General features: G+C 44.1%; 1 protein-coding gene across 1 annotated transcript in view; it reads left to right on the top strand.

Moving 5' to 3' along the window:
• Window positions 1–12931, top strand: part of CCDC186 (coiled-coil domain containing 186) — a 43283-nt gene extending 30352 nt beyond the window's left edge. The window contains exons 15-16 of the mRNA XM_072424543.1: window positions 5414–5633; window positions 6981–12931. Coding sequence (XP_072280644.1) covers window positions 5414–5633; window positions 6981–7055 — 295 coding nt within the window. The 3' untranslated portion in view covers window positions 7056–12931. The remainder of the gene's footprint in view (window positions 1–5413; window positions 5634–6980) is intronic.
• Window positions 12932–12937: the final 6 nt, after the last annotated feature.

The raw sequence follows: 12937 nt of genomic DNA, 5'->3' as shown, positions 1-12937 counted from the left end.
GACAGGATGCAGGCTTGGTAGTGGGTACAGGCAATGGGATGCAGGAAAATAGGCGGATGCAGGCATAGTGGCGGGTAGAGGCGACGAGATGCAGGCGTAGTGGGGGGTACAGGCGATGCGATGCAGGCATAGTGGCGGGTACAGGCGATGGGGTACAGGCGACAGGATGCAGGTGTAGTGGCGGGTACAGGCGACAGGATGCAGGTGTAGTGGCGGGTACAGGCGACAGGATGCAACAGGCTATGGCATGCAGGCATAGTGGCGGGTACAGGCGATGGGTTGCCGGCATAGTGGCGGGTACAGGCTATGGCATGCAGGTGGTAGTGGCGGGTACAGGCGACAGGATGCAGGTGTAGTGGCGGGTACAGGCTATGGCATGCAGGCATAGTGGCGGGTACAGGCGATGGGTTGCAGGCATAGTGGCAGGTACAGGCGATGGAATGAGGTTGTTTTGTTTCTAGGCAAATCACATGGTGCCATCTAGTGGTGGAACTCCACTTTGGTCACTAAATGCCTAAAAACCTCCATGCCCCTTGTCACTACAACCCCTTCCTCATGCAGAGTCGCTTAGGATAATATGATATAATAGCCATCGCATGATTAAAATTCCATGGGCAGTACAGTGGCTCAGTGGTTGTCATTCTGGCCACTCTGGGTTCCAGTCTTGGCCGGGACTGCATGGAGTTTGCAGGTTCTCCCCGTGTTTGTGTGGGTTTTCTGTGGGTACTATGGTTTCCTCCCACATTCCAAAAACATGCAGTTAGGTTAATTGGCTTCCCCCTAAAATTGCCCCTAGACTGTGGTAATGACATATAACTATGGTAGGGACTTTAGATTGTGAGCCCCTTTGAGGGACAGCTAGTGACATGACAATGGACTTTGTACAGCACTGCGTAATATGTCAGCGCTATATAAATACTGTATATTAATAATAATGGGACCCAGCAGATTCATCTGTGATGCAGGGTGACAACGCTGATTGTTCTGCAGTAAAGTCACACGGCAGCGTTGTCCCCCTGTACAGGAAATAGAAAAATATTGCACCTACTGGCAGGATCATTTAGTGTAACATATATTACACTGATGATGTATTAATACTTCTTGCATCATTTATAATTTTTTATTTATTTTTTGCCCAGAATTTCCACTTTAAGTTGTGAAACGTCCAGTTGCATTTTCTGCTATACATTTAACCTCACGGTGATTCGAGGTTAATCCTTTTTAGACCCTGACATTGGGTAAACAGGGATGAGTTATGATTAGCAGTCTCAAGTTTGCCCCTTCCCGCTTCTCACACAAGGGTTGTAATGCTCCATATAGACAGGTGGGGGCGTGTTAGTCTCGCTACCTTATTTCTCCATTTGGCTATTGGAAACTTTGGAAACGCTAGTGCTTCTGGGTAAAGGGAGCATGTGACCGTCGATTGCGATTCAATATAAAAGGACCAAAAACAGGAAGTTATCTTAAAGCAGTCAGATTTCTTGGATTTTGTTCAACCTTATTTCTCATTGGTCAAACATTTCCCGCTGGATGACCAGCATTTTGTAAGTTTAGTTTTAGCATTTAATAATCCATACCAAGCCATTTTGTTGGTTATAGTTGGATATCCTTTTAAAGCTTTTAAAGCTCCTAAAATTCTTTTTTTATATTATTTTTATGATATTATTATAGACCCAGCAATATCACTGTGCTATTCTATGCAATCCAAGCAAATCATGGCTGGTGGGTGGGGCCTACAAAGTGCTTCCTAATGACATCACTACAAGTAGTGGGTGGGGTCTTGGGAGGAGTTATGCAAAATTTTAATGATTTGATCAGTGGGTGTTAGTTTGGAGGAGGAGTGGGCGGTCCTAGGCAGTTGGAATTTTGCATGCAGACCATCCCGGGTAACCCCTGCATGTAGTGCTGACTCTCCATGATTGAAAGAAGTTCTCAATGGGATTTTAAAGTATTAGGACAACTCTGTTAAGGACCCTTTGCACAATATTTGTGCAGAATGATTTTTTTTGATGACCAAATCCATAAAAGGCCAACCCAAATTTATTAGATTGGTCCTTTATACTTGGGCCTCTTCCTATGCTCTGAGGATTGCTTAATTAAAGCTGAACTCCAGGCAGAAGAATGAATATACAGATTTCTATTTCTGTCCATCCAGTCCTGAGATTTCCAAAGCTCCACCACACAGCACAGAACAAAACCTGATCTTGTCCCTCCAGCCCTAGTCAGATCTCTGCTGTACATGGACTACAAAAAGCTTGGTACCAGGTCTAAACTGATTACACTTCTTGTATTTAAAATCATTCATTGGTGTCTGCCCAGAGTCCAGCTCAAACAAATCAGAATCAATAATGAATTTTAATGTTTTAGTATGTGACCAGAAATAATCCAGAATGATAATCCAAATAAAGATTCCAGTTGTTGGTTCAGCTGCAGCTCTATTTGACTTTTGTTCTGACTTCACTTGCTGCATTCTTGTCCTGGCAGCCATGTTTTCTCTCATTGTTTTCTTTAAAGTAAACCACAGCAGGTTAATGAAGAGTTTTAAATGGACATTAGGTAAGTTTTACAGAAGAGCGAGGAGAAGAGAGCCAGTGCTACTTAAAGGCAAGTGGAGACTCTGCTGATATTGGAAAGGATTCTTTGCTCGGACAAGACCTGGACTGAACTTTATGGCCTGGCACATGCCTTGTATATGGTGCAAGGCCAACCCTGCCCACCCTGAAAACACTATCCATACTGTGAAACTTGATGATGGTAACTTTGTGTTGTGGAGAGGTGACCTTAAATCTTGGTCAAGATTGAGTGAACCATTAATGGAGCCAAATATGGAGCAATGTTAGGGAAAAACCTGCTTCCCTGGGGTGGAAAATGCCCCCTTCTGGAACCACAATGACCCAAATTACACAATAAATGCCCTGCCAGGGAGGGGTACGCTCAGGAACCTGAATGTCTTGGAATGCCTAAACTTTAAACTTAGTACACAAAACTTGCTCTTCCCCGTCTGTCCCCATCCAACCTTATAAAGCTCAGACACCGGAAGATTGGGCAAAATTACTCCCCAGATCACATGTGCCAATGCTGCACCCAACCCGCATGATTCACTTAACCGATTTTGCAATCAAAGCTTAAATGCGATTGCATGTCACTCTCTCCAATGATGTCCCAAAGTGCCCTGTGTTCCCTAAACTTTGAGTGCAGACGCACTGGTTTCAGCTTCAAGTCAATAGACGGAAGGCATCATAGGATGACTCAAGGTCTGCAAGCTGGCAGGATCACCAGGTAGGAAAAGACAGAAGAAAGGCAAATGGACACCACGGGGACAAGAATGAGGATGAGATAGGATTTTATTCATTGCAGGTTGCTGATCATGACATAACAGGTGAAGGTGTACAGACCTAGGAGAGCAACATAGGGATGGTTGGAACTCCTTATAATGGGCATAGTAGGTGTGAAAACCTTGGCACGGCTGCCGGGAGCCTCCCATAATGAGCACAGCAGGTGAAAAGATCCAGGGACTCAAGAAAGGCATAGGAATTACCCTTATGATGAGCATAGTGGGTTCACAGATCTGGGGACCCAAGAAAGACATGGTGGTTACCCTTATGATGAGCATAGCAGGTACACAGATCCTGGGACCCAAGAAGGATACGGTGGTTACCTTTATGATGAGCATAGCAGCTGCTCAGATCTGGGGACCCAAGACAGACATGGTGGTTACCTTTATGATGAGCATAGAAGGTGCACAGATCTGGGGACCCAAGACTGACATGGTGGGTACTCCTATGATGGGCATAGAAGGTGCACAGAACAAGGGACTTAAGAAGGACCTGGTGGTTACCTTTATAATGGGCATAGCAGGTGCACCACTCCAGGGACCCTAAAAGGACATGGTGGTTACCCTTATGATGGGCATAGAAGGTGCACAAATACAGGGACCCAAGAAGGACATGGCGGGTTCTTCTTTGATGGGGAAAGAAGGTGCACCGATTTGGGGACCCAAGAAGGATATGGTGGTCACCCTTATGATGTGCATAGAAGTTGCACAGATCTGGGCAACCAAGAAGGACATGGTGGTTACCCTTATGAAGGGCATAGAGGGTGCACAGACCTGGGGACCCAAGACCATTCTAATTGCCATGTGCTTTGCATGAGATGCCGGGATTGCTGGATTTTCCTGGCAACCAAAGCTGCGGTTGCACATGTGCATCTCAGCTTTGTTTCCAGAAACCCACAGCTATCAGGTGGAGGGATTATTGCAGAAGGGACATCTCCTGTCGCTTTCTGAAATAATGACCAGCCTTATCCAAGATTTGTAAAAGTGGAATTTTAGTTCCGCTTTAACCTGCAGTCATCAACACAAGTTATGGACAATTCTGCATTTTTTTTTTTTTTATACTCCTTGAAATAGAAAAAGGTGTAATTTTCAATGGGGTCACCTGTTCCAGTGATGGATATCTCACTTTGGAGTTTTTCTTTCACTTTGGGTTGTGTCTAAAGGACAGGAAGTGAAATCTACCCAAGCATCAAAGAAAAAAAAATATGGTGCTTTTTTATGCACACTTTTGTTTCTTTATTATGGTCAAGATTAAAAAGACAGTATTTTCTTAGTATTAAATATTGCATATTAATATTGTGCAATCTTGCATCCAGCCTGTAGGTGGCGCTTCTGACTTCTCACATTTAAATATTACTGCTGAGCTACAAATTAAATTTTAGTGCATACAGATCTCAAAGTGGCTCAATTATCAGATAACAGCCAATTCTTTGTTCACCATTTTTTGGAATCTGATTGCCTATTTTTTGATAATTGGCTATCAGGTTTAGTATGGTGGCAAAGTGCCGGTCTTGGAAGTGATATATACAGCCCATTCAGTTCCAGTGTGGGTCCATATACTATTAGTGGCAATTACTTTAAAAAGTAGAGATTATGCGGGTTGATACAAATGCCGCTTATCGGCATTGTGGGCTATGGTGTGCCCTGTTGTGCCAATTGCCAGATAGCAAATTGCCACTTTTTATGACTTGGGCGAGCAGAATAGTGTTGTTACTTTGCTAAGAAATCACTTTTATAATGCAATGATGTCCCTATTATATCATTCTTATGGATGGCTTCTTTTTAATTCATGCACAATTAAATCATTGCAGCAGGGACTCCTTTATCAGACCGCTCCAATGTTTGCACAAAAGCAGCTGCAAAGTAGGCAGTTCTGCTGGGCCTCATTTTTGGTTAACCCATAGTACCCTGGGAGTCCTTATCCAAGTGTTAGGTGTATTTATAACTCATATATAATCTCCAATCTTGTATTTTGCTAATAAGTGTGATATAGTCTATGTTTTTCCTGTAAGTTGCCTCCATGTGTCATATTATCTGCTCCATCCTCAGCCCCCCTGATGACTCTTGTTGCCATTACAGGATCATCCAAAGTTATGTGCTGCGGGAAGAGGCTGGAACCCTCTCATCAGAAGCTTCTGACTTCAACAAAGCGCATTTGAGTCGGCGTGGCGGGATCATGGCGTCTCTATACACCTCCCATTCAGCGGACAGTGGCCTCACTCTGGACCTGTCTCTGGAGATTAACAGGAAACTGCAGGCTGTGCTGGAGGACACACTGCTGAAGAATATCACACTCAAGGTGAGCGATGAACTCTTCCCATTTCACCCCAACACTGCTCCCTATTATCAGCAATATGGTGGTCCCAGCATTTTATTCAGACATAATTGTGCAAATAGCCAAATATTTTGTTTTAAATTGAATCTATGGAGGCTGTGAATACCTCTGGACTCCATCCATTGCCCAGCCTTTAAATTCCATCCATTGCCCAGCCTTTAAATTCCATCCATTGCCCAGCCTTTAAATTCCATCCATTGCCCAGCCTTCTGCCTGCAAATTGTGTCACTGCCCTGCTGCGGAAGAACAAACTCTAACCACCCCTGCCACCAAAGAGCAAACTTCGCCCACTGCCCTGCCTCCTAGGAGCAAACTTCGCCCACTGTCATGCCTCCTAGGAGCAAACCCCGCCCACTGTCATGCCTCCTAGGCACAAACCCCACCCACTGCCATGCCTCATAGGAGCAAACCCCGCCCACTGATCTGCCTCTTATGAGCAAGCCCCGCCCACTGATCTGCCTCTTAGGAGCAAACTCCACCCACTGCCCTGCCTCCCAGGAGCAAACTTCACCCACTGCCCTGCCTTTTACACTGCNATTGCCCAGCCTTTAAATTCCATCCATTGCCCAGCCTTTAAATTCCATCCATTGCCCAGCCTTCTGCCTGCAAATTGTGTCACTGCCCTGCTGCGAAAGAACAAACTCTAACCACCCCTGCCGCCAAAGAGCAAACTTCGCCCACTGCCCTGCCTCCTAGGAGCAAACCCCGCCCACTGCCATGCCTCCTAGGCGCAAACCCCGCCCACTGATCTGCCTCCCAGGAGCAAACTTCACCCACTGCCCTGCCTTTTACACTGCACTTTGCTCTGCCTCCTGTCTTTGGTCCATCAACAAGAAGTTAGAAAAAAACTCTACAAATCGAGAGGAAATCTGCTGGTTGTCACCTGACCAGGTGTCTGCAACGATTTCCTTTCACCCTTATGTTTAGGTGAAAACTGTAAAAATTTGGATTTCTTGATGACAACAATCACCAGAACAAATAAAGAGGATGAATATCCTAAGTGGAGACACAGAGACAATATTATTATTGTTGTTAATAATATTATTAATAAACTATTCATATAACGCCAACATAATATGTAGCGCTGTCCATTAAATAGGGGTTGCAAATGACAGATAGATACGGACAGTGACACAAGAGGAGGAGAGGACCCTGCCCCGAAGAGCTTACAATCTAAGAGGTGGGGGAAGTAACACACAATATTAAAAACCTAACTGAGGAATTAGCCCTTCCACATTCCATACAAAACTATTTTTTTTCTAATTTGGCCATATTTTGATCTTATAAGGAGTTTTTGTCATTTTTGTGCAGGAAAATCTACAAACTCTGGGAACGGAGATCGAGCGACTGATTAAACAGAATCACGACTTGGAGCGACGCATGTAGCCCAAAGAACATTGACAATCCCAAGCCCATGGGAGTCCAATCATTGCCTACTCAGCACTTTTCTTCAATCATTTATTACTCCGCCCCTGGAACTGCGAATCATCCGAAACGCAGACTGGCCTATTGAAAAAAAAATGACATGTAAAGCGATTGCACTAAATACGACCAGAACCGATGGGGGGAATTCCAGCGGCTGTCACTTCTATCCAGGTTATCAAACATTGCGTCTGTGCTGATTATTGTCTTCTGAATGTCCGCCAAGTCACATGACTCATGTCCAGCAGTAAGGTAACGGTTTTCAGAAAAGCTCCAGCATACTAGAATGGGATACTTATAAGCCTATACTGATCTCCTGAAAATTCTAATTGCCTGGTTGCCCGGCAAACACTTCTGTCGGGTCATAATGACCGCCAGGGAACTGATATTTCCAGGACAAGGTAGTCTGTGTGTGCAGCCATCTTTATACTAAGACCTCAGGTAATGCAAAGTGCAAAGGTGATAAGTAAAGGCCGGTAGCTCCCAGCAACAAATCATGTCCCAGTTTTCAGTAGCTGTAAGAGCTTCTGATTGGTTGCTTTGGCTTACTGCCTTTTCCATGATGCATGAATGAGAAGTTTAGTGCACAGCAGTCAGTAAGTTGAAATCCCTCTATTCTGTTGCAAAGAATGACGACAGACTGAAGGAAACAACTTCGTCTTGTGGGACGACACCAGACAGCTGAATCACCAACCACCATCTTGTATCTCCCAATTGTTTTTTTTTCGTGCAGAATTTCATGCATAAATTACACTTAATTTATATCAACATTGCTGTAACAAAACTGAGCAGCCTATAGCAATCATCTGCTGTAAATGTGACCAACAAAGGAGCATTTGTGATATTTTGGGAACAGTCTAATACAATATATTAACCAGTGACTACTGGGAGTTATGGGAGAAATGACAGCGAGAGTTGTCACCAGCTGTGACCTCTAAAGACCTCCCTGCTATTCCAGAGGCAGCTGCCAAATATTTCCATGAGAAAATACTGGCTGGTACAGGATATCTGGGAATACTTTTTTTCCTCCAACATGTTTATTTTTCAAGGGCTTTACAAAAAAGAAAGCTCTATGAATTATGTGCAGCACAATTTAGTTCAATTACAGAGGACGGGTCAGGATTTCCATTGCTCAGTATGAAGTATCCTGGCATCCCCTATACTCCACAGAGTGCGCTGCATGCTCTGATGGTGTATGGAGCTGTGCAGTATATAGACACTGCACCTGCCCCATACAAGAATCAGTGCCTGCTTTTTATTACAATTATCCCTTTTTCAGGCACTTTCTGTTATAGGGTGACCATGCTCTGTCCGCTTCACTCAATTGCTCTCCTGCAAATGCAGCAAAAGGACTGTGAATTGTTTATTTTGGTGCAGTAGTAGGACTGAGATTTCCCCATTTAATTGTGTACTGCACCCTTGGGAGATTGCAAACGTTGGTGGGTGATTCAGTTGGCCAGTCTTTTGTTAGACACAATGGGCTCTATTTATAAAATGGGGAATCTGCCATTCCCTCAAACATTTCCTGGTGGTGAACCTTCCAGCTCCATGTGTTCCAATGGCAGTATTTGATTCCCACCAGGGAATGTCAGATTCCGTGTTTTATAGATGGAGCCCAATGTATCATATATTTATTTCATTTGAAAGGCCTGCATCACAGGGGGTGGCTGGTCCTGGAACGTTTTCCTATAATGGATCTGAAAGCATTTTCCAGATTTTGCTCCATGGTCAGCTTCTTGGCCATTTTGATTTTACAGCGCTCCGCAGGAGGTGAAGTGTTCAGTTATAAGATTTTAAACGCTGAGAATCCCCTCGATAATCCATGAATAGGTAACGTCCATCTCCCGCCAATACTGAACCCACTGAGGTTTATATATGGTGCTACTCTGTGCTTTTCAGTCATTTATTTCAAGAATTTATTTACATCATTCTGAGATGACTGTCAGGTGCCAGGAATCGATGCCGGAATTTGCTGTAACAGGAAACCAAATGCTCAGCACTGGTGCCAATGGAATTATAATATATCATAGCCTGCAACTCATCAATTTCAATATTGAGCCCCATATACTCCATGTTACCAGCCCTGTCCCTACAATCAATAATCTGGATTTCTCATCCCGTTAAATACAAGTTGGGTCACTCTGTTTGTATTCCCAGGGACACCTTTCCAGGGCCCTGAATTGTGCAGAGAACTCTAATCTGGTGCATTTGGGGCCTCAATTTCTCCAAACCTTTCTCTGGAGTTCCGCCTTACAGTCCACAGCTATAACCGGACACCACAACTGAAGCAAGCTTGCATTAATTTACCCTGTATATATGTGTATGTATGTGTATATATATATATATATATATATATATATATATATATTGCTGAAAACACACAAAAATTGAATTGAAGAATCCTCATGCCCCCAGTTTGCTGAACAGTAGTGTATAGCTTATATGACCCCTGCCTGTGGCCCCCCAGCATCTGTGGGCTGTATGAAACTGCAGGTGGCATGCAGGTGACCGGCTTGCAGAGCATAGCAATTGTACCCGTCAGTGTGATCACCCAATCACAGGTGGTAGAATGGGAACTCCCATCCGGTTGACTACTTTTTTTAGGTTATGGCAAACAAATGCACTTTACTTTGTATGAAAATTTTCCTCAGATTTATTTATTTGTCTAGTTCACTGAAACTCTTGCTGGTTTGTTTTGTTTCTTTTATATCCTTCTGTGTGTTTTTTTTACCTTGTCCAGGTATATGACGCATAGCTGGGTATAGCGGGGGGTCCTCTGAAGTGGTCCTATCCTGGGTCACTGTTCAAAGCCTCTTCCCCAGCAAAAAGACCATATAGGATGAAGACAAAATGCAAGGCAACCATAAGGTACAACTACACTTTTATTGGGGAACCCGCCCCCAAACTTAATCTTACCTAGAGCTGCTCCCACCACATACGTACCTCTCAGTGATTGCAGCAGCCTATATTAGCATTTTATATCCCTGGTGCTAAAATCTTTGGACTTGAATGGAAGCTGTGCATCTCTAATGTAGGAGTCATCACAAAACAAAAGTCTTGTCAAATGTCATGTTTGTCAGTTGTGTTTGATGGCTTTTTAAATGCAAATGTGTTTCCTATTCAAAGGCAAATGTCTTGGAATAGCAAATGCAGAATTTCAAAAAGAAGGTCCATAGACACTTAAAGTTAAAATTCATTCTGCTTTGGTATTCTCTCATTAACCCCTTCATCAATGTGCTAATAACGTTATTGATTTTGATTGCTTACTTTATTTTGGTACCAGTGATATCATCATTTGATCTTTGCTGCTCTATCCAATGCAGGCAGATCGTAGCTTGTATAAAAGGGTGACAGGGTGTTGTACATAGTTTCCTGAAAACTTCTCTGTACACGTCTCAAAAGCCCTTGGCTCTGATGCAAGCAGTAGGCTGGCAGTGACCTCCCGGCCTCTTTAAGCTGGGTGCAGCACCCGGCACATTTTTAAGTAAGCACTCAGCTTTTTTTGTGTGGGTACTGAAGAGTTGGGTCACAATACAGGGGCTGCCACCCACCTACAGCCTCCTCCCACCCTGCCTAAATGAAAGATTCGGGGGAGAATACTGTCTGGCTTTTGGGAGTAGGTTTCTAAATACCACAATGAGGGGTGCCAGCCGGGAGCAGTGGGCATTCCTAGGCAGAAAGTTTTGCATAAGTAAGACCTACCTGCAATGCTGCCCCTGAATTCCAATGAATGCATAGGGGTGAGGCAGGGACAGTCGGGCACCCCAGTGTAGTCAATGAAGTTGTATGGTTCGGGAGCCAGCAACAAGGGGGCACAGATAAATTCAGGTAATCTCTGCACCATCTGCACAACAGAACAACACTGACGATTGGCTTTATTTTCGGTGCCTTTGTATTTGGTTATAGCTTTCGGTACTTTTATTTCTGACTGATGACTCTCCTCTGTCACCCTTTTCAGGCAGCAAGTGGTTAAATCTGGCTCTTCCAGGCCCTGGTGATTTATAGGTAATTAGCCTTTTCCTGGCTCTTCAGAAGCCATTCACAGAGAGGAGCAGAATAAAATGTCTCATTTATCGCACAGATGCACAGTGAGACGTGAGTGCTCGCCCGTGCCGCCCGCCACGCTTCTGGGCCGCCTTTATCTGTATTAGCTAAGACAAGTCTGGGGTAGGTGGGGGGCAGGCGGGCACAGAATACCAATCCTTTACCCCAGACTGGTCAAAGGGCACCTGAGAGGGTTCAAAAAATACCGCTTTTCTCTTATCTGCACAGAATTAAAGAAAATTGGAGAATCCAACTTTGCGGTATTTTTATAATGAACAAGATGGATCAGAGAAAAAATGTCTGATTTCTCCTCCTTATCATATAACATCAGATCAAAGTGGAAACATTTTTTAAGCCTGGGGAGTGCGATGGCGGATTCGGGGCATGGGATTATCTGGCTGCTGTGGAACTCCCAATAATAATTACACCAATGCTGTCCAACTCCAGTCCATGACAGGCCAGTATTATTTACATTACTTGAAATACTAAATGTGTGTCGGATCCTGGCCCCCTGAGGATGGGATTTGGACAACCCTGAACTTAGACCCCTGTGTGGGTCTTCTAATGACACAAAAAGGAATTTTAGTCTGTCCCTGTGTCCAATAGCAGGCAAGGAGGTGAGGTGGCTGACCTATCCTAATGGCCATCTCGGAGTTCCATGGAAAATCACTGAGCACTTTCCTGGCTCCACTTCCTAACTGACTATTGTGGATTTGTCTTTTTTTATGTTTTTATCTCAGATCACTATTAGAGAAATTAAAGATTTGTTTTTATTTATTGTGGTTGTGTGAGGCCCCCTTTTTATTATTCCAGTGCATCATGCACTGAAGTTCGTTTGTAAGGCGTCTCAGGCAGGCTTCTCACCGATAAATTCATGGTAAATGCACACTACCATAATCAGAGGGTGCTTGGGGGTATAACTTGCTTTAAATGGCACCCACAAACGCACGTGTGCTGCAGCACCCTATTTTATGTCACATGTCCTCTTTCCATTTGTGACTTTTTAAATTAAACAAAGCTTTAACAATTAGCTGTTTTTAACATTTTTGCTGACCTTAAAGGGTCCCCTTTACACTATACATAGCACCCAATTCATAAAGCTATCACCCATGGGCATGGCCCTTATTTTTAATGCAGTGCACCACATACATGTGATGTAGCTGGGGCTTTGGTGTGTTCTATAAAGTGCATTGTGTGTGATGCATTGCCATGTGTTGCTCAGTAAAATGTAGAACCTGCGGTGCAGTTTTTGGGATGGGCAAGTCACAGCTGAGCTGGGACATTGGGTATCCTGTCGGTGGAAACGCTCGTTCTCGGCTTTAAGTATCGGCTGTCTTAGATTGGACAGAAACCCTTAATATTTATTTTTTGGGCATTATTAGGTTGTTATATTTATTTATATGCTGCATTTATCCACTACAACAGACTCTCCTCCATTCTGTGATATATAAGTGCGGTCAGCTTCCACGCTTTGCCTGGTGTGATCTCATGGCAGCACGTCTTGCTTGGGTGAGTGTGCCCAATTTCTTCCTGTCGGGTGACACAGATCTCCATCTTGAAACTTGGCAGTTGAATAGCAGGGGGGTTGGCTTGCATTAGAAGGGGCAAAGGTCATGTGTACAGCCCGGCCTGAGGGGCTTTACAGTCTGAAGGATAAAACATTGCAGGCTGCACATCGGACCCGATATTATCATATTAATCCGTAAACTCTCCAGAAATGTTTTTAAGCTGGAGGGGAAGAAGCTGTAGGTAGGTGGTGGCCCTTGTAATATAACCCAACCCAAAATCAGCCCCGTGGTTAC

The sequence above is a fragment of the Pyxicephalus adspersus genome, chromosome 10, assembly GCF_032062135.1.
Source record: "Pyxicephalus adspersus chromosome 10, UCB_Pads_2.0, whole genome shotgun sequence".
Lineage (NCBI taxonomy): Eukaryota > Metazoa > Chordata > Amphibia > Anura > Pyxicephalidae > Pyxicephalus > Pyxicephalus adspersus.
Note: the sequence above shows the minus strand (reverse complement) of the source record. Positions and strands in the feature narration are given on the sequence as shown.